The sequence below is a fragment of the Anomaloglossus baeobatrachus genome, chromosome 8 (genome assembly GCF_048569485.1).
Source record: "Anomaloglossus baeobatrachus isolate aAnoBae1 chromosome 8, aAnoBae1.hap1, whole genome shotgun sequence".
Classification (NCBI taxonomy): Eukaryota; Metazoa; Chordata; class Amphibia; order Anura; family Aromobatidae; genus Anomaloglossus; species Anomaloglossus baeobatrachus.
Window position 1 is genome coordinate 48,128,714 of NC_134360.1, and position 22,213 is coordinate 48,150,926.

Consider the following 22,213-nt stretch of genomic DNA (forward strand, 5'->3'; position numbering starts at 1 on the left):
ACACACACACACACACACACAGACACACCCGCACAGAGAGCTGCACAGAGAGCTGCACAGAGAGCCGCACAATGTCCCACATAGAGAGACAGAGACAGACACACACACACAGACACACCCGTACAGAGAGCCGCACAGAGACCCGCATGAGACAGACACACACACAGAGAGAGAGGGAGACAGGGAGTGTGGAAAAGTGGGTGAGTGGGAGAGAGACAGGGAGACACTTGGTGACTATCTCGGACAACGCTGGGTACTACAGCTAGTACTAAATAAAACTCAGTAATCGTAAAATACCACTATAACACAAATAAAACCACCATATAGTGCTAACTGGAACATAGCAACATATATACTTTAGAAATATTAACCTACTATGCACCAGGAGTGGACACAGACAGAAAAGGCCCCTGTACAAAAACAATATGTGTACCCCTTACAGCTCATCATAGTGCACCCTTTATGTGCTGCTAATTAGGTGGTCGTATCCCCCTTACTACTTTGCACAAATGGTACGTCTGCTCCTACTATGGACATATAATAGCGCTATTCAGCATGTATAGAAAACACTGTACAGTGTAGGAACACCATATATTTTTCAATACAATACTGTCATACAGGGATTTCAATATATTACTATGCTGTAAAGTCATGCAGTATCCATGTATCACTGTGCAGTGCTATATAGTCCTCATATAATACTGCCAAATCGTACCTAATTATCATTACCATAGTGCATACACATAATTGTGCCATACGGTATGTATAAAATACCAAATTTCCATATAATAGTGCCACATTCATGTTGCCATACAGTCAATATAAACCAGTGTCATGTAGTGTGTATATATAATGCTTCTATGCCAGAAAATCTATATAGTGCTGCAACAGTGTGTAAATAATACCGCCATATATTGTCAAACCACTGGTCTGTCTGTCTGTCCCTGTAGAGTCAGTGTAATTAGCAGTGGTTGTAAAGTCCTGCGCTCCCTCCCTGCACTTAGTGTGGGCAATTAGGCAGAAAAGCTTTGGCGCTGTATCTCAGCTCCCCGGTATCTCCGGCTCAGCAGAGCTGCCATTACATCAAGTGTTCTGCTGGGTCAGTAAATCCTGCGATCAATCCTCTCGCTGGGTTTGGACAGGTTATCGATTCCCGTTACTGCTAAATGGTTAATGGAGCGCAGGGTTATTTATGGGGGAGGATTTGTGGCTTTGGATCAGTTTTTTCTTTTGGAATATTTTAGTTTGCGCTTCTATGTTTCACCAGGAAAAGAAAGATAAGGAAAGTTCCGGTAACCCTGAGCTTGGGCGATTGGAGGATTTAATTTCCTCTTTTCTAATGATGGCGGTAGTATAATTTGGAAATATCGGTATTATATACTGAGAGATAAGGCTGCGCTTTATCACTGATCACACACTAATTAAAGACATTATAGTATATCCCCATTAAAGCCCACATAGGACATTGTTATACTCCTTATATATTGTTTTCCGTTTTTACTATGTATCCTTTCCATGTGACGACATCAGAAGCTGCTGTCAGGAGCCTCTTCCCTATGACAACACTTCCTGCTTTTTGGTGCTCAGTGTTACCATAAGTCCTGTGCCACTAATACAAGAATTCAAATCTGATTGGATGTTCTGGGGCCTAGTGCATGAATATAATGAAAGGGGTCAGTACCCAATATTAGGCGTTATACTCTTGTCACTTTCAGAGCTGCATTCATGCTTCTGTTGGTTTACTGTTACCAGAGAGCAGTTCTTGTGGGCTCAGATCTTAGTTTCATAGAGAGAAATCTTTTTTTGTGGGTGACACTTGTCTAGATAAACTGTTGCCCTTTTTTAAGGGGAGCTGGACAAATTTTGAAAGCAGCTTTGGAGGTAACTGGAGTAAAATACACTAGAATGTGTTATGTAGACTGAAAATTGGAGATGGTTCTGTCCACACACTGCGTTATTGAGTGCAGATCTGTCACAAAACCCGTAAGGTTTTCTGATTCCAGCAAATTAAATGTGAATGTTAATTCTATTATATAATCGTTTTACTAAGTGACTAGAAGGACCTGTGCTGATGTCATACTCAATTGACCCTTCTGGTCACATGGGTATGAGATCAGCACAGGTCCTTCTAGTCACGAAGTAAAATGATTATATAAATAGAATTAGCATAAATAACAGGGGGAGGACAGACAGGCAGGGGGTAGGAATCACTATGAAGAACCACCCTAGGTCTCAGCTGATCGGCAGCTGCTGCCATTCAAAAAGCTGCTCATTTTACAAACTTTACTTGCTTGTGTTTCAAAACCTGTACATCCTAGCTGACAACTAAGGTCCAACATGTGTTTATTAGTGCAACTTTTGGCATAATCAGGGCCAGTTGTTCCCTCCATTGCTGTCCCCAAGTGTTTCTGTTATGTTCATATAATACCGCCAAATAGTACCTACATAATATCACCGTCCTGAGTACAATTGTCATATAGTCTGTCTAGATCACAGTGCACTACAATTAGACATAGTGCATTACTGCCATATAGAACCTACGACGCATCCCATCCGGGAACAAATACTAGTGCTATATAGTATGTGCAGACCTAGCAGCACATTTTCACCAGTCTGGACAATCCTCTGTGAGACCGATCAGCAGCACATATCTCATTTCGGGTAGTTTGTTTCAATGTATCAGTCTGGGGGTTCTGGATATTATAGTTTGTTACAATGTATCAGTCTGGGGGTCCTGGACGTTAGTTTGTTACAATGTATCGGTCTGGGGTCCTGGATGTTATAGTGTGTTACAATGTATCAGTTTGGGGGTCCTGGATGGTATAGTTTGTTACAATGTATCAGTCTGGGGTTCTGGATATTATAGTTTGTTACAATGTATCAGTCTGGGGGTTCTGGACGTTAGTTTGTTACAATGTATCGGTCTGGGGTCCTGGATGTTATAGTGTGTTACAATGTATCAGTTTGGGGGTCCTGGATGTTAGTTTGTTACAATGTATCGGTCTGGGGTCCTGGATGTTATAGTTTCTTACAATGTATCAGTCTGGTGGGGTCCTGTATGGTAGAGTTTGTTACAATGTATCAGTCTGGGGTCCTGGATGTTAGTTTGTTACAATGTATCGGTCTGGGGTCCTGGATGTTATAGTTTGTTACAATGTATCGGTCTGGGGTCCTGGATGTTATAGTGTGTTACAATGTATCAGTTTGGGGGTCCTGTATGGTAGAGTTTGTTACAATGTATCAGTCTGGGGTCCTGGATATTATAGTTTGTTACAATGTATCAGTCTGGGGGTTCTGGACGTTAGTTTGTTACAATGTATCGGTCTGGGGTCCTGGATGGTATAGTTTGTTACAATGTATCAGTCTGGGGTCCTGGATATTATAGTTTGTTACAATGTATCAGTCTGGGGGTTCTGGACGTTAGTTTGTTACAATGTATCGGTCTGGGGTCCTGGATGTTATAGTGTGTTACAATGTATCAGTTTGGGGGTCCTGGATGTTAGTTTGTTACAATGTATCGGTCTGGGGTCCTGGATGTTATAGTTTCTTACAATGTATCAGTCTGGTGGGGTCCTGTATGGTAGCGTTTGTTACAATGTATCAGTCTGGGGTCCTGGATGTTAGTTTGTTACAATGTATCGGTCTGGGGTCCTGGATGTTATAGTGTGTTACAATGTATCAGTTTGGGGGTCCTGGATGTTATAGTTTGTTACAATGTATCGGTCTGGGGTCCTGGATGTTATAGTGTGTTACAATGTATCAGTTTGGGGGTCCTGTATGGTAGAGTTTGTTACAATGTATCAGTCTGGGGTCCTGGATGTTAGTTTGTTACACTGTATCGGTCTGGGGTCCTGTATGGTATAGTTTGTTACAATGGATCGGTCTGGTGGGGTCCTGTATGGTAGAGTTTGTTACAATGTATCAGTCTGGGGTCCTGGATGTTAGTTTGTTACAATGTATCGGTCTGGGGTCCTGTATGGTATAGTTTGTTACAATGTATCGGTCTGAGGGTCCTGTATGGTATAGTTTGTTACAATGTATCAGTCTGGGGGTCCTGTATGGTATAGTTTGTTACAATGTATCAGTCTGGGGGTCCTGTATGGTATAGTTTGTTACAATGTATCGGTCTGGGGTCCTGTATGGTATAGTTTGTTACAATGTATCAGTCTGGGGTCCTGGATATTATAGTTTGTTACAATGTATCAGTCTGGGGGTTCTGGACGTTAGTTTGTTACAATGTATCGGTCTGGGGTCCTGGATGTTATAGTGTGTTACAATGTATCAGTTTGGGGGTCCTGGATGTTAGTTTGTTACAATGTATCGGTCTGGGGTCCTGGATGTTATAGTTTCTTACAATGTATCAGTCTGGTGGGGTCCTGTATGGTAGAGTTTGTTACAATGTATCAGTCTGGGGTCCTGGATGTTAGTTTGTTACAATGTATCGGTCTGGGGTCCTGGATGTTATAGTGTGTTACAATGTATCAGTTTGGGGGTCCTGGCTGTTATAGTTTGTTACAATGTATCGGTCGGGGGTCCTGGATGTTATAGTGTGTTACAATGTATCAGTCTGGGGTCCTGGATGTTAGTTTGTTACACTGTATCGGTCTGGGGTCCTGTATGGTATAGTTTGTTACAATGGATCGGTCTGAGGGTCCCGGATGTTATAGTGTGTTACAATGTATCAGTCTGGGGTCCTGGATGTTATAGTTTGTTACAATGGATCGGTCTGGTGGGGTCCTGTATGGTATAGTTTGTTACAATGTATCAGTCTGGTGGGGTCCTGTATGGTAGAGTTTGTTACAATGTATCAGTCTGGGGTCCTGGATGTTAGTTTGTTACAATGTATCGGTCTGGGGTCCTGTATGGTATAGTTTGTTACAATGTATCGGTCTGAGGGTCCTGGATGTTATAGTTTGTTACAATGTATCAGTCTGGGGTCCTGGATGTTATAGTTTGTTACAATGGATCGGTCTGGTGGGGTCCTGTATGGTAGAGTTTGTTACAATGTATCAGTTTGGGGTCCTGGATGTTAGTTTGTTACAATGTATCGGTCTGGGGTCCTGTATGGTATAGTTTGTTACAATGTATCGGTCTGAGGGTCCTGGATGTTATAGTTTGTTACAATGTATCAGTCTGGGGTCCTGGATGTTATAGTTTGTTACAATGGATCGGTCTGGTGGGGTCCTGTATGGTAGAGTTTGTTACAATGTATCAGTTTGGGGTCCTGGATGTTAGTTTGTTACAATGTATCGGTCTGGGGTCCTGTATGGTATAGTTTGTTACAATGTATCGGTCTGAGGGTCCTGGATGTTATAGTTTGTTACAATGTATCAGTCTCGGGTCCTGACTTTTTAGCTCAAAGAGGATGGTCCTGATTAGATCCATTGTACCAAACCTTCAGCTGTGAGACGTATAAGGTTAGAATTATTAGAAATTAGTCTTATTTTTGGATGAGGGGGCTGTGCGCCTAGTGGGGCACCTTAATGGACGATCATCAGAGCTTGCACTTGTCTGGCTGTAGTGGCGGCAGATGTAACACTCGCCTCTCCTGCGATGGTGACTTCCTCCTCAGATCCAGTTTTGCTCAGAAGCCGCTTCCCCCTCCAGCGCTCCCCGCAGAGCCACTAATTATAGATTACAAAATCACTTGGAACTAAAATAGGAGCCGGAAAATAAGGCATTAAAGGGGCAGTGCAGGGTGCAGGGTGTCAGGCTGTCTGCAGGGACACAAAGCTCAGGGAATCCCCTGCGGATTGCTCCATGTAACGTGGCTTTTATCGCCTGATAGGCGCCGTCTCTTCTCTCCTGGGGATATGACACATGTGCGGTTCAAGTGGCAATTATAAAAAATCCGAGGATTGTAATCAATCCTCAGAATGAGGGCGAACGATGCGGACCGCTGCAGCCAGACACTGGATGGTGATGTGATGGGCATAGCCCCCGATAGGGTCATGGTAGGGGTTGTAGTGTGTAGATTATAATAGATTTGTAGTAGGACACGTCCTGTGGTCGGGTCATGTTGGGGGTTATAGTATAGAAACATATAATAAAATTGTAAAACTCTGTGTCCATGTTGCGTTTTTATGTGCAGAAAATCTGCACATAAAAACATGTTTTGGCAGGAAAAAAGCGGCTGAAAAAATGCATATTTTTTATTGCGTTTGCACGTTTTGTCACATGCTTTTTTTGCATGCTTCTTTTTCAGCGTTTTTTATTCATGGCGACTCCGGGGTTCAGGCGCTGTACTCCCGCACTCACCGCCGGGTCATTGCCTGATGTTACAGCCAGCACCCGCCTCATGCTGCCAGGAGTAGTGCCCGTGCCGCTCCTGGCAGTTTAACCCCCTGAATGCTGCGATCAGTGCAATCGCAGCATTCAGAAGGCAGGGAGTGGAAATGCTTACCTCTCCCTGGCGATCGGGTCCCTGTAATGTGATCACTGCCATAGTAACCCTGAGCCATCACCATGATGACCCCGGGTTACTGAGGTACGGATCGCCTCACAGACCAAGGCACCTACGTCACCGGAGTTCCCTGCAGCAAAGACCTGCGGTAAAGAGCGCGAGGCCTAGGTGCAGGGAATCCCAGTGACGTCACAAAGTGAATAGAGTTCATGCAGGAAACCCCGGTGATCCACCAGCATGAACCCTATTCACCTTGTGAAGTCATCGGAGTTCCCTGCAGCAAGGTCCCGCTGTAAAGACCGCAAGATGAGGAAATGGCTGCAGGGAACCCCAGTGACATAAAAAAGCACATAAAAATGTACAAAAAAGCAACATGTGCATTAGGCCTTGTGCGCACTAGGCGTTTTTGCCGCGTTTTTAGCGGCGTTTTTTACCGCGTTTTTGTGCTGAAAACGCAGTGACATTGCTTCCCCAGCAATGTCAATGGGTTTTCAGAAGTGCTGTCTGCACACAGCGTTTTTTTTTAGCTGCGTTTTTGTGGTGACCACAAAAACGCAGCATGTCAATTATTTCTGCGTTTTTCACCCATTGAATTCAATGAGATGTTAAAAACGCAATGAAAAATGCATATAGCCGCGTTTCTATGACTAAAAACGCAGCTATAAACGCAAGGGGTGGGTACTACAGTGACGTGTACAGGAAGAGGATTCCTTCTGTTGGTAAACACAGAAGCGTGAATCCTCCCGGTACTGTCACCGCTGCTTCCACCTCCCGTCCTGTGCATGTCAGCTCCGTGCGGCGCCATGTCTGGGCGGGAGGTGGAGGCAGCGGCGAAAATCAAAGTGAACAGTAGAAAAAAAAAAAATGTCATATATACTCACCTGTCCGCAGGGTCCCGGTGCCATGCCCGCTCCCAGCTCCTCCCGGTCCCGCCGCTCTGGCTGTGTGCAGTCTCCCCGGGGCAGGACCTTGCTTGCAGGACCTGGCGGTGGATCAGCTGATGCAGTCACCTGACGCATCAGCTGATCGCGGTGACGCGGGCGCCCGGCCGGCAATCAGCTGATCCTGCCGTCAGGGGACTTCATCAGCTGATTACCGGCAGCTCTTGCAGCGATCGGACGGGATCAGACTCCTGTCCAATCGATCGCTCCAGGAGTTGCCGGTAATCAGCACAGCACATAAGTGAGTATTATTTTTTTTTTTTTTTTTTTCTACTGATGCATCAGCTGATTGTATAAAAGCCGATTATACAATCAGCTGATGTGTGATGTGATTCACATCCTTGAACCTGACAGATCATCTGATCGGTATGCCTTCCAGCAAACCGATCAGATGATATTGGATCCTGATTGGACGGCGCGGGACCCTAACCCAGGATTACTGCGGAGGGGGGTTCTTTATTTCAATAAAGATGGAGTCACTAATTGTGTTGTGTTTTATTTCTAATAAAAATATTTTTCTGTGTGTTGTGGTTTTTTTTTATCTGTACTAGAAATTCATGGTGGCCATGTCTAATATTGGCGTGACACCATGAATTTCGGGCTTAGGGCCAGCTGATAATATACAGCTAGCCCTAACTCCATTATTACCTGGCTAGCCACCCGGCTTCAGGGCAGCTGGAAGAGTTGGATACAGCGCGAGAAGATGGCGCTTCTATGAAAGCGCCATTTTCTGGGGTGGCTGCGGACTGCAATTCGCAGTGGGGGTGCCCAGAAAGCATGGGCACCCTGCACTGTGGATTCCAATCCCCAGCTGCCTAGTTGTACCCGGCTGGACTCAAAAATTAGGCGAAGCCCACGTCTTTTTTTTTTTTTAATTATTTCATGAAATAATTAAAAAAAAAGGGCTTCTCTATATTTTTGGTTCCCAGCCGGGTACAAATAGGCAGCTGGGGGTTGGGGGCAGCCCGTACCTGCCTGCTGTACCCGGCTAGCATACAAAAATATGGCGAAGCCCATGTCATTTTTTTTCTTTTTGGGCAAAAAACTGCATACAGTCCTGGAAGGAGGATGCTGAGCCTTGTAGTTCTGCAGCTTCTGTCTGCTCTCCTGCATATGTCGCGGGCGGGGAGGAGGGTGTCAGCACACCGCGCTCACCCCTTCTGCTCGGGTCCGGCAGTTGCTCCTGGTGGCTCGAGCTGCGGGCCGGATCCCGGGGTGTCTCGAGCGACACTCCTCGCCCGTGAGTGAAAAGGGGGGTGTTTGTTGGGATTATAGTTCGTGACGCCACCCACGGTTGTGGTGATGGCACCACCGCTGCTCAGTGTGGGGGTCCCGGGGATGGTGATGGGAGCAGCCAGGTGTTGTGTTGCCCCTCCGTGGGTAGGGGTTGGTGATCCCGGGGCCCGGTGAAGAGATGTGAAGTGTAGGGCCTGGAGGGCGCAGGGACGCGGGGGCAGCGCTGTGCCTTGCGGCACTGTGGTACTCACTCAGCCTGAGACACGGACACAGTTTGTATGGTAAACCAACGGCTGGTAGGACGGTCCCACAGACGGTTGCACCTGCACTCCCGGTAGGTGACGGTGACGTCTCTCTTCCTTGCACCTGTTTGACTGATGGTAGCGGTGGATTCCCTCCGGTTACCCGCTCCCCGACTGCAATCTGGGCCGGAGGAGCTCTACACTTTGCCCGCAGGCGCTGGCCCTGGGGAAACTGGTGCCTTGGCGGTGGCGGTGTCTCCCCGGTAATGGTCGGGCTGTTGCCGTCAATCGGGACTTTGTTGCTGGGGGATCTGCGTCCCCTTCACTGACGGATTCGGCAAATTGGGCGACTCCTAGCCTTGCCGGGGTCCGAGAGGCCCCTGCCCTGGTGCTGACTGTCCTTCGGAACACTGCTCCAGACCACCGGGCACACAGCCAACGGGGTCCTTCCAGGAACTTCCAAACGGTCCCCCTCCGGACAGTCACCGCCGTCGCTGACCTTGCTGTTCTAGCCCTACACACAGCTGGGCTCTCAGGCTTCTCCTTCTCTCTGCTCTGTCACCACTTCTTGCTTTCCTCCTTTTCCACTTTCCTTTCCTTCACTTTCACTTCTGGTTGTTTCCTCTAGCCCCTGCCTGGGCTACTCTGCTTCTTTACTCAAGCCCTGCCTGGGCTAATCTGCTGTTCACTCCTTCATGTCCCTGAGCTTTCTGCCTGGTAACTTCCTGCCTCCAGAGTTGTGAGCTCCTTGGTGGGCGGAGCCAACCGCCTGGCCCACCCCCTGGTGTGCATCACAGACTCCTGGAGGGAGGCAACAAGGATTTCTGGTTAGCAGGTGTGCCTACCTGGAGTGTGGGGTGTAGTGGTGTTGTTATCTGTGTCCCCTGGCTTGCCCAGGGCGACACATTCCCCCTTAGCAAAATGCAGACCGTCCGCGGGCTGCCGTCCTACACCGGTTTTATTTTTCTGTAAAAAGGGGATAACAGGGTTAAACATAACATAAGCATTTTCAATCAACTCTTCCCAAGACGGGAGGCACATTTTACTTTTAACGTTTCAACGGTGTACGGTCACGGTTTCCGCTCTCTCCCACCCAAGCAACCTGGCCCTGATGCTGCCCCTAAAACCCAGGCAGCACCCCTTGACCCACAGTCCAGCACACGGTACCCGAGCGGGATCTGTCCTTCCCTCCAGAGGGTAGCCACCGGTCCCTTTTGGTGGCTGGGCCCTGGCCTGCTCTGCTCAGGGCCCTCCCTCCAACCTGCCTCTCCGGAGGCGGCATTGCGGAAACGGTAACGGTACCCAACATATTTACAAGCCACTAACGTTTGTGGTTGCCCTGCAGAGTTCACGGGCTTGTCCATGGCTAGTTCCCATGCATTTTTAAACTTTAAACGGTCCCCACGGGGACAACGGTGCCGGCTCCAGCCGGTTGCAAATCAACAAAATAAATCAGGTGACTTCTCGGGTAATCATTTTCATTATCTTTGCAGAACTTTCAAACTTCTTCAAACAAACTCACAACACTCTTTTACATTTGCGGGCCCCTCTTACTCATAGAACGGTCTCCCTGTACCTAAGTGGGGGTCTACCTAGGTTGGAACGGGTGGACCTCCGGGGCCCGGTGTCAGTGGTGCTAGACAGTGGGGTAGAGGGAACAATCGGTTCCTCCTCCCTGCTAGAGTGTGGGGCAGGCGGAGGTGCAGGGGGGCTGGGTACAGGTTCATCCCTGGGCACTGGCACTGGTTCTGGCTCACGGTTAACCGCTTCCACTACTTTTTCATCCACGGGTTGTGGGAACAGTATCACTGGAAGTATCACCGCGCCGTTCTGTGTAGGCCAGTTTGCTGGGAAGTCACCCATGACAGTGTGGATCACCTCTGCTGCCTTTTCCACCGGTGGAGGAATCGGTACTTCAGCCTCTGTTTTCAACGCTGGGGGGCATTTTTTTAGATGGTCCCGAGATACTGTAGCCAGGGTGCCCCCTTGGTCACGACTGATCTGGTAGGTCTTCCCATTGTCCCACTCGGTGGGTTGTACAACATAAGGGACCTGCTCCCACTGATCATCCAGTTTGTGGGCTTTTCTCTTCCGTTTCAGCACCACATCTCCTGGCTGGAAAGGACCTGCAGGCGCCTTCTGGTTGAACCGGTGCTCTTGCTGTTCTCGACTTCGACTGAGGTTTTTCTCTACATACTCCTGGATTTGCCGGTACTGGGCCCTCCTCCGACTTTCCCACTCTGCTGTTGAAGGGAGTGCCTCCGGAGCCTCCAACCCCATCTCCAGATCCACCGGTAGGCGGCCAGGCCGGGCCCTCATCAAATACGCTGGGGTGCAGTTCGTCGAGCTGGATGGGATATTATTGTACATGTCGACCAAGTCGGGTAACTTTTCCGGCCACATGTTCCGTTCTTCCAGCGGTAGTGTCTTGAGGAGCCCCAGGACCAAGTGATTCATTTTCTCGCACATGCCGTTGGTCTGGGCGTGGTACGGAGTGGTCCGGATCTTCTTGCAGCCGTACAACTGGCAGAATTCGTGAAACACTTCTGCTTCAAAAGCCGGGCCTTGGTCAGTCAGCACCTTCTCGGGGTACCCATGGGGTCGGCAAAAATAGGCCTGGAACGCTCGGGCAGCGGTTCGACCAGTCAAGTCCTTAACGAGGACTACCACCATGAATCTTGAGTAGTGGTCTACCATGGTCAACGCGTAGGTGTACCCACTTCGGCTAGGGGTGAGTTTGACATGGTCCAGGGCGACCAGCTCCAGCGGCTGATGGGTGACTATGGGATGTAACGGTGCCCTCTGGCTAGTCTCGTCCTTTCTCCTCAGTGTACAAGGACCGCACTCTCGGCACCAGGCTTCCACCGATTCACGCATCCCACTCCAATAGAACCGCTCCCTCAACAGCATCTCCAGCTTCTTCCACCCGAAGTGGCCAGCACCATCATGGTATGCCCGCAGGACAGTAGCAACCTCAGCTTGAGGAACGATCAACTGGCATATTTTCTCATGGGTCTTTGGATTGATCAGCTCACGGTACAGCCTCCCTTGGTGTAGGTAGAGCCGTTTTCGTTCTTTCCATAAGCGTTGGGCTTCGGCTGGAGCGGCAGGGTCTATTCCCATAGCACCTTGTTCCACCAGGGTCTTGACAAGGCGGACAGCCGGCGCTTGGTTCTGGGCGTCCTGCCACTCTTGACTGGGCCGCGGGTCCAGGTCCGCCCGTTGCTGTTTTACTTGTACCCTCTCAGTAGGCGGCTGGTGAAACGCAGGCAACTCAATCTCCTCGAGGTCGTCATCCTCACACCCCTCTTCTGACAAATGGGGCATCCGGGAGAGTGCATCTGCATTGATGTTGACACGACCAGCTCGGTACTTTATGGTGAAATCATAGTTGGCTAACCGGGCTACCCACCGCTGCTCCAGCGCGCCCAACTTGGCCGTGTCCAGGTGAGTTAGCGGATTGTTGTCCGTAAACTAGGTGAATTTTGCCGCCGCCAGGTAGTGGCGGAACCGCTCTGTGATAGCCCACACCAACGCCAATAGCTCGAGCTTGAAGGAGCTATAGTTCTCAGGGTTCCTTTCGGTCGGCCGGAGTTTTCGGCTGGCGTAGGCAATCACCTTCTCCTTCCCATCCTGGACCTGGGACAAGACCGCTCCTAACCCCACGTTACTGGCGTCCGTGTGGAGGATGAACGGGCGCCCATAGTCAGGGTACGCCAAGACCTCTTCTCTGGTCAAGGCCGCCTTCAACTGGCCAAAGGACTCCTCATGCTTGTCCTCCCACAACAGTGGGGCTCCAATAGGTCTACCACCTTTGGTCTGTCCCACGAGGAGATCTTGCATGGGGGCAGCCATCTTCGTGTACCCCTTTATAAAGCGCCGATAGTACCCCACCAGACCCAGGAACTGCCTTACTTCCCTCACTGTGGTTGGTCTCGGCCAGCTCTGGATGGCAGTGATCTTCTCCGGGTCGGGGGCGACACCATCCGCACTCACCACGTGTCCTAGATACTGCACCCTGGGTTTCAGCAGATGGCACTTCGAGGGCTTCAACTTCATCCCGAACTTGGCAAGGGACGCGAACACCTCGGCCAGGTGCTCCAGATGGGCCTCATACGTCTGGGAATAAACAATCACATCATCCAAATACAACAGGACGGTCTCGAAGTTTAAATGTCCCAGACAGCACTCCATCAATCGTTGGAAGGTCCCGGGGGCATTGCACAGCCCAAACGGCATGCTATTGAATTCGCATAGCCCCATCGGGGTGGTGCAGGCGGTCTTTTCCCGGTCTTCGGGGGCCACGGCCACTTGCCAGTATCCGCTGGTGAGGTCAAGGGTCGAAAAGTAGTTTGCAGTTCTCAGTGCAGCCAAAGATTCTTCAATACGAGGCAATGGATAGGCATCTTTATGGGTTATCTGGTTGATCTTCCGGTAGTCCACACACATCCGCATGGTACCATCCTTCTTCTTGACCAGTACCAACGGAGCGGCCCAGGGACTACAACTGTCCCGAATAACCCCTGCCTCCTTCATATTCTTCAACATATCTTTGGCACACTGATAATGTGCAGGGGGAATAGGTCTATACCTCTCTTTGATAGGGGGATGTTCACCCGTGGGAATGTGGTGTTGGACCCCCTTGATCTGCCCAAAGTCTAGGGGGTGCTTACTGAAAACCTGTTCGTACTCCTGCACTACCCTGTGTACCCCTGCCCTGTGATGTGTAGGGGTATCATCAGTGCCCACATGTAGCTGTTGGTGCCACTCCTTGGTGTCCCCCTGGGGTGGGGAAGTGCTGGTGGTAGGTGGGAGTGTGGATGGACGGGCTTCCTGGATAGTGTGAGGGTCCAGGGTGAGCAGCTTGGCAATGGTGGCATACCGGGGGAGCCTGACTTCTTCCTCCCCACAGTTCAACACTCTCACAGGCACTCTCCCTTTCTTCACATCTACCACCCCTCGGGCGGCCACTACAGTGGGCCAGTGCTCGGAAGGCATGGGCTCCATCATCGCAGGGTAGTCACGCCCCTGAGGCCCTACTGCTGCCCTACACCAGATCATCATCTCACTCCTAGGGGGCACAGTCAATGGAGCGACATCCATCACTCGCACTCCACCAATCTCCCCTCCGGTTGAGCTTACATGCTGGCGGTACATCAGGGCGCGGATCTCACGCTGCACAGCCCTCTGCCGGCTCCCCGCCGCCGTGGCGGCTAGCTGCTGCAAAAGGTTCAGCACATCAGCCATGCAGTGTTCCATCACATTGGTTCCCAACACTATTTTCGGGTTATGATCACTAGGCTCATTCATGATCACAATCATACCCTGGTGTTGCAGTTCAGCTTGCCCCACTGTCATAGCCACCTCTTTATACCCCACCTGGGTCAATGGAAGTCCATTAGCGGCAATCAAATTTATACTATTGTCTGGAGGCACTAGCTCGTCTGTGGCCCAATATCGCTGATACAATGTGTACGGTATGGTAGTTACCTGTGATCCAGTGTCCAAGAGAGCCATCACGGGTATGCTGTCCACAGCCACAGGGATGATAGGGCGGGCCCCGACGTATCGGTCTCGCCAGTCCGGGGGGCCACGGTGTTCTACTCCTGAGGATTGGCCCGGGGCCCCAGGGGTTGCTCGTTTAACGGGCACTGTCGGTAAACATGGCCCGGCTTACGGCACTTGTAGCAGATTGGAGGTCTGCTCCGTGGGTTGTTAGCGCTTCTCTGCTGCATCCAGGGAACATCTTCGGGACTGTCAGCAAGCTGTATCTGCGCTGGGGGCTGAGATCTGGTCAGAGGTTGAAGCGCAGCAAGGATTTTGGCAAGGTCTCCGTCCAGGCGACGGACCTGGGCTGCCAGTTCTTCCACTGTGCTGCTCGAGGCTGCGGGTAGTAAGGAGGTTGGTTTGGCTGGGGTCGCCACAACGGGAGCTGTCTCGACGGGCCACAGGACGGGTTCCAGAGCTTCAGCAGCTGGGGGCTGTAGTGCTTTGATAGCCCGCTCCTTTAACACAGCGAAGTCCACATCAGGGTGTTCCAGGGCCCACAGCCGGAGTTGCTTACGATCCTCAGGGGACCTCATCCCCTGCGCAAACCTCTTATTGCTATCCGCCTCATTAATAGCGTTCACCCGCTTCAGCGTGCGGAGGGCGGCCTGCAGACGTAGAGCATAGTCCCGAATGCTATCCCCAGCTCGTTGCCGGCACTGGTAAAACTGCATCCTCAGCTCAGCTTCAGTCCGGGTCTCGAAGGCAGTCTGTAGCTTCTCGAAGATGGTGGCTACAGAGAGCCGGTCCCCCTCGGTCCAGGTCTCCGCTTCCTGCTCCGCCGCACCGGTTAGCTGGCCTAGCACTATCGCTGCAAGTTGCTTATCAGTTAGGGGGTACAGCTCTAGCAACGGGTTAAGCTTTTTCCGGAAGGCCTGCAAGGCATCCGGTTTCCCGTCATACTGCGGTAGCCAGGCAGCTCCGGGCGCATAGGGCAAGGAAAACGGCATGACCTGAGCAAGCGCGGGGGCCGCGGCACCTCCCGCCAGTACGGCCGGGACCTGGGCAGGCCCATTCCCATCTGCGGGTGCCGCTGCGGCTGCGACCACCGCTCCTCCAGCGGCTTCGTCGGGCGCAGACATCTTGTTTCCGTCCCCCTTAGCTCTTTCCGGCCCCTCCTCTCTCGGGGCGGAGTTTTGGCCTTCGCGCCTCTACTGCTCGAGAAGACGCTCGAGCGGGAACTTTTTGCGCCAAAGATGGCGACTTCTGAAATTTTTCTGCCGGATGCCTCCGGCGGTAACAAGGCGCACCTCTACCAGACGGCAGAGCGGTAAGATCCTGTTCGTGACGCCAAGTTGTCGCGGGCGGGGAGGAGGGTGTCAGCACACCGCGCTCACCCCTTCTGCTCGGGTCCGGCAATTGCTCCTGGTGGCTCAAGCTGCAGGCCGGATCCCGGGGTGTCTCGAGCGTCGTTCCTCGCCCGTGAGTGAAAGGGGGGGCTTGTTGGGATTATAGTTCGTGACGCCACCCACGGTTGTGGTGATGGCACCACCGCTGCTCAGTGTGGGGGTCCCGGGGATGGTGATGGGAGCAGCCAGGTGTTGTGTTGCCCCTCCGTGGGTAGGGGTTGGTGATCCCGGGGCCCGGTGAAGAGATGTGAAGTGTAGGGCCTGGAGGGCGCAGGGACGCGGGGGCAGCGCTGTGCCTTGCGGCACTGTGGTACTCAGCCTGAGACACGGACACAGTTTGTATGGTAAACCAACGGCTGGTAGGACGGTCCCACAGACGGTTGCACCTGCACTCCCGGTAGGTGACGGTGACGTCTCTCTTCCTTGCACCTGTTTGACTGATGGTAGCGGTGGATTCCCTCCGGTTACCCGCACCCCGACTGCAATCTGGGCCGGAGGAGCTCTACACTTTGCCCGCAGGCGCTGGCCCTGGGGAAACTGGTGCCTTGGCGGTGGCGGTGTCTCCCCGGTAATGGTCGGGCTGTTGCCGTCAATCGGGACTTTGTTGCTGGGGGATCTGCGTCCCCTTCACTGACGGATTCGGCAAATTGGGCGACTCCTAGCCTTGCCGGGGTCCGAGAGGCCCCTGCCCTGGTGCTGACTGTCCTTCGGAACACTGCTCCAGACCACCGGGCACACAGCCAACGGGGTCCTTCCAGGAACTTCCAAACGGTCCCCCTCCGGACAGTCACCGCCGTCGCTGACCTTGCTGTTCTAGCCCTACACACAGCTGGGCTCTCAGGCTTCTCCTTCTCTCTGCTCTGTCACCACTTCTTGCTTTCCTCCTTTTCCACTTTCCTTTCCTTCACTTTCACTTCTGGTTGTTTCCTCTAGCCCCTGCCTGGGCTACTCTGCTTCTTTACTCAAGCCCTGCCTGGGCTAATCTGCTGTTCACTCCTTCATGTCCCTGAGCTTTCTGCCTGGTAACTTCCTGCCTCCAGAGTTGTGAGCTCCTTGGTGGGCGGAGCCAACCGCCTGGCCCACCCCCTGGTGTGCATCACAGACTCCTGGAGGGAGGCAACAAGGATTTCTGGTTAGCAGGTGTGCCTACCTGGAGTGTGGGGTGTAGTGGTGTTGTTATCTGTGTCCCCTGGCTTGCCCAGGGCGACACACATACACTAGTGAATGGAGGATGCTGAGACTTGTAGTTCTGCAGCTGCTGTCTGTTCTCCTGCATACACTAGTGAATGGAGGATGCTGAGACTTGTAGTTCTGCAGCTGCTGTCTGCTCTCCTGCATACACTAGTGAATGGAGGATGCTGAGACTTGTAGTTCTGCAGCTGCTGTCTGCTCTCCTGCATACACTAGTGAATGGAGGATGCTGAGACTTGTAGTTCTGCAGCTGCTGTCTGCTCTCCTGCATACACTAGTGAATGGAGGATGCTGAGACTTGTAGTTCTGCAGCTGCTGTCTGCTCTCCTGCATACACTAGTGAATGGAGGATGCTGAGACTTGTAGTTCTGCAGCTGCTGTCTGCTCTCCTGCATACACTAGTGAATGGAGGATGCTGAGACTTGTAGTTCTGCAGCTGCTGTCTGCTCTCCTGCATACACTAGTTCTGCAGCTGTCTGCTCTCCTGCATACAATGAACATTTTGAAGAAGGAAATGACATCAGACCTTTTTTTTTTTCATCAACAATCTTTAATGGCATTGTGCACTGATTAAAAACGCAGTGAGCAAAAACGCAGCAAAAAACGCACCAAATCGCGGCAAAAACGCATGCGTTTTTGCCGCGTTTTTTAGCCGCGGGTGCGTTTTTTAGACAAAAACGCACATAAACGCAGCGTGAAAAAAACGCCTAGTGCGCACATACCCTTACACATGCAGTTTTCACTGACTCCATTGAAGTCAGTTGGTGAAAAAAGCAGGAAAAACGCAACAATTGACACACTGCTGCTTTTTTCAGCCACAAAAACTGCAAGAGAAAAAGAAGCAGCATGTGCACAGCAAGTCAGGATTCTCATAGACTTTACTGAGATGCTTTTTCCTTGCTTTTATTGATTAAAAGAGGCAAAGAAAAAAAACAACGTGGGCACAAGGCCTTAGGCCCTGCTGCTTAGGATAATAAAGGTCCATAGACTATATATAATACTGATCTCGCTCTACATAAGGCCGGTTTCTCACATCCAACATTCATGGTTCGAGTACAGACCCCAATGTCTGAACCAGCCCTGAAGGCATATATGAGGCTGTGGCATTCGGTTCAGGAGACCACGGCTGGTCTGTACGTGGACCGTGAATGACGGACACGCTCATATAGTATTATGAGGTTCAGTAGCTGCGCTGGTCATGTATCCTTCTGTCAGCAGAGGTGATCGGAGACCGATAGTATGAGGATGCAATATGGAGTAGGTGGGGGAGGCCCCGAGGAAATTCTAGGGCAGCTGTCCAAGGTCCTGACAAGGAGCCAAGGCAAGGACCAGATGTGGAGCCGCAGGCGTCCCCAATGATTAACAGAAGGATTCTAACTTCAGATGATGCACAGTACACGCTCAGATATTTACAAGAGCTTGACCGAGCCGAGTATGGAAACTATAGAGGTGAGGGATACGTATGTTGAAGTTTCAAGGACGAAAACACCTAAAGCCTAGGGGGGAAATATTTTTCTGTGCACAGACCACTTCCTGTATGTTCCATTAAAATAAAACACCATTCAGGCCTACCCCAGCATGAAATTGCTGTCCTTGTGGTACTACAAGTCAGAGCATTGCTCCTGGAAGCAGAGGTGGGCTTATGGAAACCGTAAGATGTATACGATCCCTTGTGATAAAAAATGGGAAGGACAGGTATTTGGAAACAGTCAGCACGGTCCACTCTCATATGAGTAAACTTTGGAAGTTCATATTGTATATGGAAACAGTCAACAGCATAAAGCTTATACTGTATATAGAAATGTTGCGGGCGGGGAGGGCGCTGCGCTCACCACGCTCGGTGGAGCTGCTGCTCGGTGGCTCGAGCGGTGGGCCGGATCCGGGGACTCGAGCGGCGCTCCTCGCCCGTGAGTGAAAGGGGAGAAGTTTGGTTTGGGGATTTGGTCCGTGACGCCACCCACGGGTTGTGGTGAGGTTGGGCACCACCGCTGCTGGTGACGGGGATCCCGGGAGCATTGTTAGGGAGCAGCTGAGATGTTTTCCTTCCTTCGTGGGTAGGGGGTTGGTGGTCCCAGGGCCTGGTTGAGGTGACGGGGAAGCAGGGCTGGGCAAAGTGCAGGGGGCGCTGGAACTGCGCAGCACGGTGCCGGATGGCACGGTAGTACTCACTCAGCCACAAACGGATGCAAGTCTCTGGTAAAACAAACGGCTGGATGGACGGGTCCCGCAGCTGGCTGCTGTGGTTTCTCCCGGACGGTTGGTGGTGGCTGCCTTTCCCTGCACCTTTTGTGTATGTTCGGTCCCGATGGCTTCCCACCGGTAACCCGCTCTCTAGCGTGTATATGGGCTGGAGGAGCCCTTTTGCCCGCAGGCTCTGGCCGGTAGCTGTATTTCCCTTGTGCTGTTTGGACGGTTGCCTTCAGTCGGGTCTTGGCTGTTTGGAAACCCCTGGGGTTCCCGTCACTGACGGATTTGACCTGTTTAACGGCGACTCCAAGCCTGGTCGAGGTCCGCAGGCCCTGCCGGTTTGTGCTGGCTTCACTTCGCTCCCCAGTTCGGTACCGGCGGGCCACCGCCCGTCCCCGGTCCTACGGTTCCGCGTCGATCTGCCTCTCCTGCAGACGGCCACCACCGTCTGCCAACCTTGCTCTCGGTGCCCGGGCCACGTACCCGGACACTGTCAGTTTGCTCCTCTACTACCACTTCACTCCTCTCCTGACTCCTACTCAGATCTGAACTGACTTCCTTTCCCGCCTCCAGGACTGTGAACTCCTCAGTGGGTGGGGCCAACCGCCTGGCTCCACCCCCACCTGGTGTGGACATCAGCCCCTGGAGGAAGGCAACAAGGATTTGTGTCTGACTGATGTGCCTATCTCGGGGTGGGGGGTGTTGTGTTGTAGCACCTGTGACGACCTGGCTAGTCCAGGGTGCCACAGAAACAGTCAGCAGTGTCCACCCTCATATATAATAAAACTTACAAGGTCATGTTGTATATGGAAACAGTCAGCAGTGTCCACCCTCATATATAATAAAACTTGCAAGGTCCTATTGTATATGGAAACAGTCAGCAGCATCCACTCTCATATAATAAAGCTTACAAGGTCCTGTTGTATATGGAAACAGTCAGTACCATCCGCCCTCATGTAATAAAGCTTACAAGGTCATGTTGTATATGGAAACAGTCAGTACCATCCGCCCTCATGTAATAAAGCTTACAAGGTCATGTTGTATATGGAAACAGTCAGCAGCATCCACCCTCATATCCTCATATAATAAAGCTTATAAGGTCTTGAATATGGAAACAGTCAGCAGCATCCACCCTCATATAATAAATCTTAGAAGGTCTTGTTGTATATGCAAACAGTCTGCAGCATCCACTGTCTTGATGAAAGCTTAGGTGATGTTATATATGGAAACAGTCAGAGGTGTCTGCTGTCATGTGATCAAAGCTTAGGTCATGTTGTATATGGAAACAGTCAGCAGGGTCCTCTGTCATGCGGTGGCGCCACGTTGGTCCGTACTCTGTGGTTACCTCTATATGACATTGTGGCTCCTTGTTCTGGAGGACATGTGAATCTTCTCGTACACTGTAATTAGGTGACCTCTTTCTCAAGGCTTCATCTCCTGCCAGCCAAGTTATTAATGGTCCTCCTCGAGGGCAGCGCGTCTGACCATCCATTTCCGTGTTTACTTCTCCGCAGAGATCCGCAGCCAGCTGGTGGAACAGTTTAAGTGCCTGGAGCAGCAGTCCGAGTCCCGGCTGTCACTTCTCCAGGACTTGCAAGAGTTTTTCCGCAGGAAGGCTGAAATCGAGCTGGAATATTCCCGCAGCTTGGAGAAACTGGCCGAGAGGTTCTCCTCTAAGGTCCGCAGCGCCCGGGAGCAGCACCACTTCAAGTAAGCAGTGGGAAATGAGGGGTTAAATGTTGCGGCACGTGGTGCGGCCTGTGCCCTGTAGATAAGCAGTGGGCGCGTGGTGTAATAACCCATCATTTTCAGATATTTTGAGGCATGAAAGTCTTGAAATAACTTGTCTTTTTATGTGCTGCCAGCTGGGCGAGTCTAGAACGTGATCACATGAGGACCCGGGTAATGTGACCCCCATCACGGTGAGACCCTACACCGAGGTGCAAAATAAGGAACCAAGTGTCATTTTGGGACCCCTTAAACACTGGAACCTCAGCTCGAGCTTAAGTGCAGGTGTATCAGTCCACAGTAATAAATATGGGGAGGGGGATTAGTTCTTGGACCACCTCCTGTATTCGGGGTAGAGTATAAGACCACGCAGAACTGGGTCTAGGACCCTTAGATATTAGTGCAGAATTCAACAACCTACTGCAACTACAATTCCCAGCATGCCCTGAGGTTGTGGTAGTTATGGCATGCTGGGGGTTGGTTTCACAATAGATGGGGTATCACAGGCAGAAGATCCCTGCCTTGGTGTATAACTCTAAAGGGGGCTTTACATGCAACGACATCGCTAACGAGATGTCGTTGGGGTCACGGAATTCGTGACGCACATCCGGCCTCGTTAGCGACGTTGTTGCGTGTGACATCTACGAGCGACTGCTAACGATGCAAAATACTCACCAAATCGTTGATTGTTGACACGTCGTCCATTTCCCAAATGTCGTTGCTGATTTTGGACGCAGGTTGTTCGTCGTTCCTGAGGCAGCACACATCGCTACGTGTGACACCCCGGGAACGACAAACAACACCGTACCTACGTCCTCCAGCAACGAGGTGGGCGCGTCTTTCCTTTGGCTGCTCTCTGCCCCTCCGCTTCTATTGGACGCCTGCCGTGTGACGTCGCTGTGACGCCGCACGAACCGACCCCTTAGAAAAGAGGCTGTTCGCCGGCCACAGCGACGTCGCTAGGAAGGTAAGTACGTGTGACGGGTACTAGCGATTTTGTACGCTACGGGCAGCAATATGCCGGTGACGCACAAACGACGGGGGCGGGTGCTTTCACCCGCACCCACCACTTTTTTTAGCGATGTCACTGCGTGTAAAGCAGCCTTAAGGCTCAAGTTTCATGTGTTATGCTGGGGCTTGTAGTTTTCCTTAGGTTATGATTCTTCTATGACATCAAGCTTTCTGTCCATGTTATCTTCCCAAAAAAAAATACCTATAACTTTCAATAGCCGTAATATTTTGCCTTAATAAGAAAATATATATATATATATATATATATATATATATATATATATAATATTTATTTCACAATATAATGAATAGTAGAGGAAGTCAAAGACAATTGAATGCAAGAGCAAACTGCAAATGTAAGAATAAGGCAAGAAACCT

The 22,213-nt window shown here is 51.0% G+C and overlaps 2 protein-coding genes across 3 annotated transcripts in view; one reads left to right on the forward strand and one right to left on the reverse strand.

Moving 5' to 3' along the window:
- THUMPD3 (THUMP domain 3 tRNA guanosine methyltransferase) overlaps nt 1–20,777 on the reverse strand; it is a 113,847-nt gene extending 93,070 nt beyond the window's left edge. Inside the window, exon 1 of the mRNA XM_075321587.1 lies at nt 20,442–20,777. Coding sequence (XP_075177702.1) covers nt 20,442–20,588 — 147 coding nt within the window. The 5' untranslated portion in view covers nt 20,589–20,777. The remainder of the gene's footprint in view (nt 1–20,441) is intronic.
- Nucleotides 1–22,213, forward strand: part of SRGAP3 (SLIT-ROBO Rho GTPase activating protein 3) — a 143,324-nt gene that overhangs the window by 60,619 nt on the left and 60,492 nt on the right. For both annotated transcript variants that reach the window (XM_075321585.1, XM_075321586.1), the window contains exon 2: nt 20,611–20,806. In XM_075321585.1, coding sequence (XP_075177700.1) covers nt 20,611–20,806 — 196 coding nt within the window. The remainder of the gene's footprint in view (nt 1–20,610; nt 20,807–22,213) is intronic.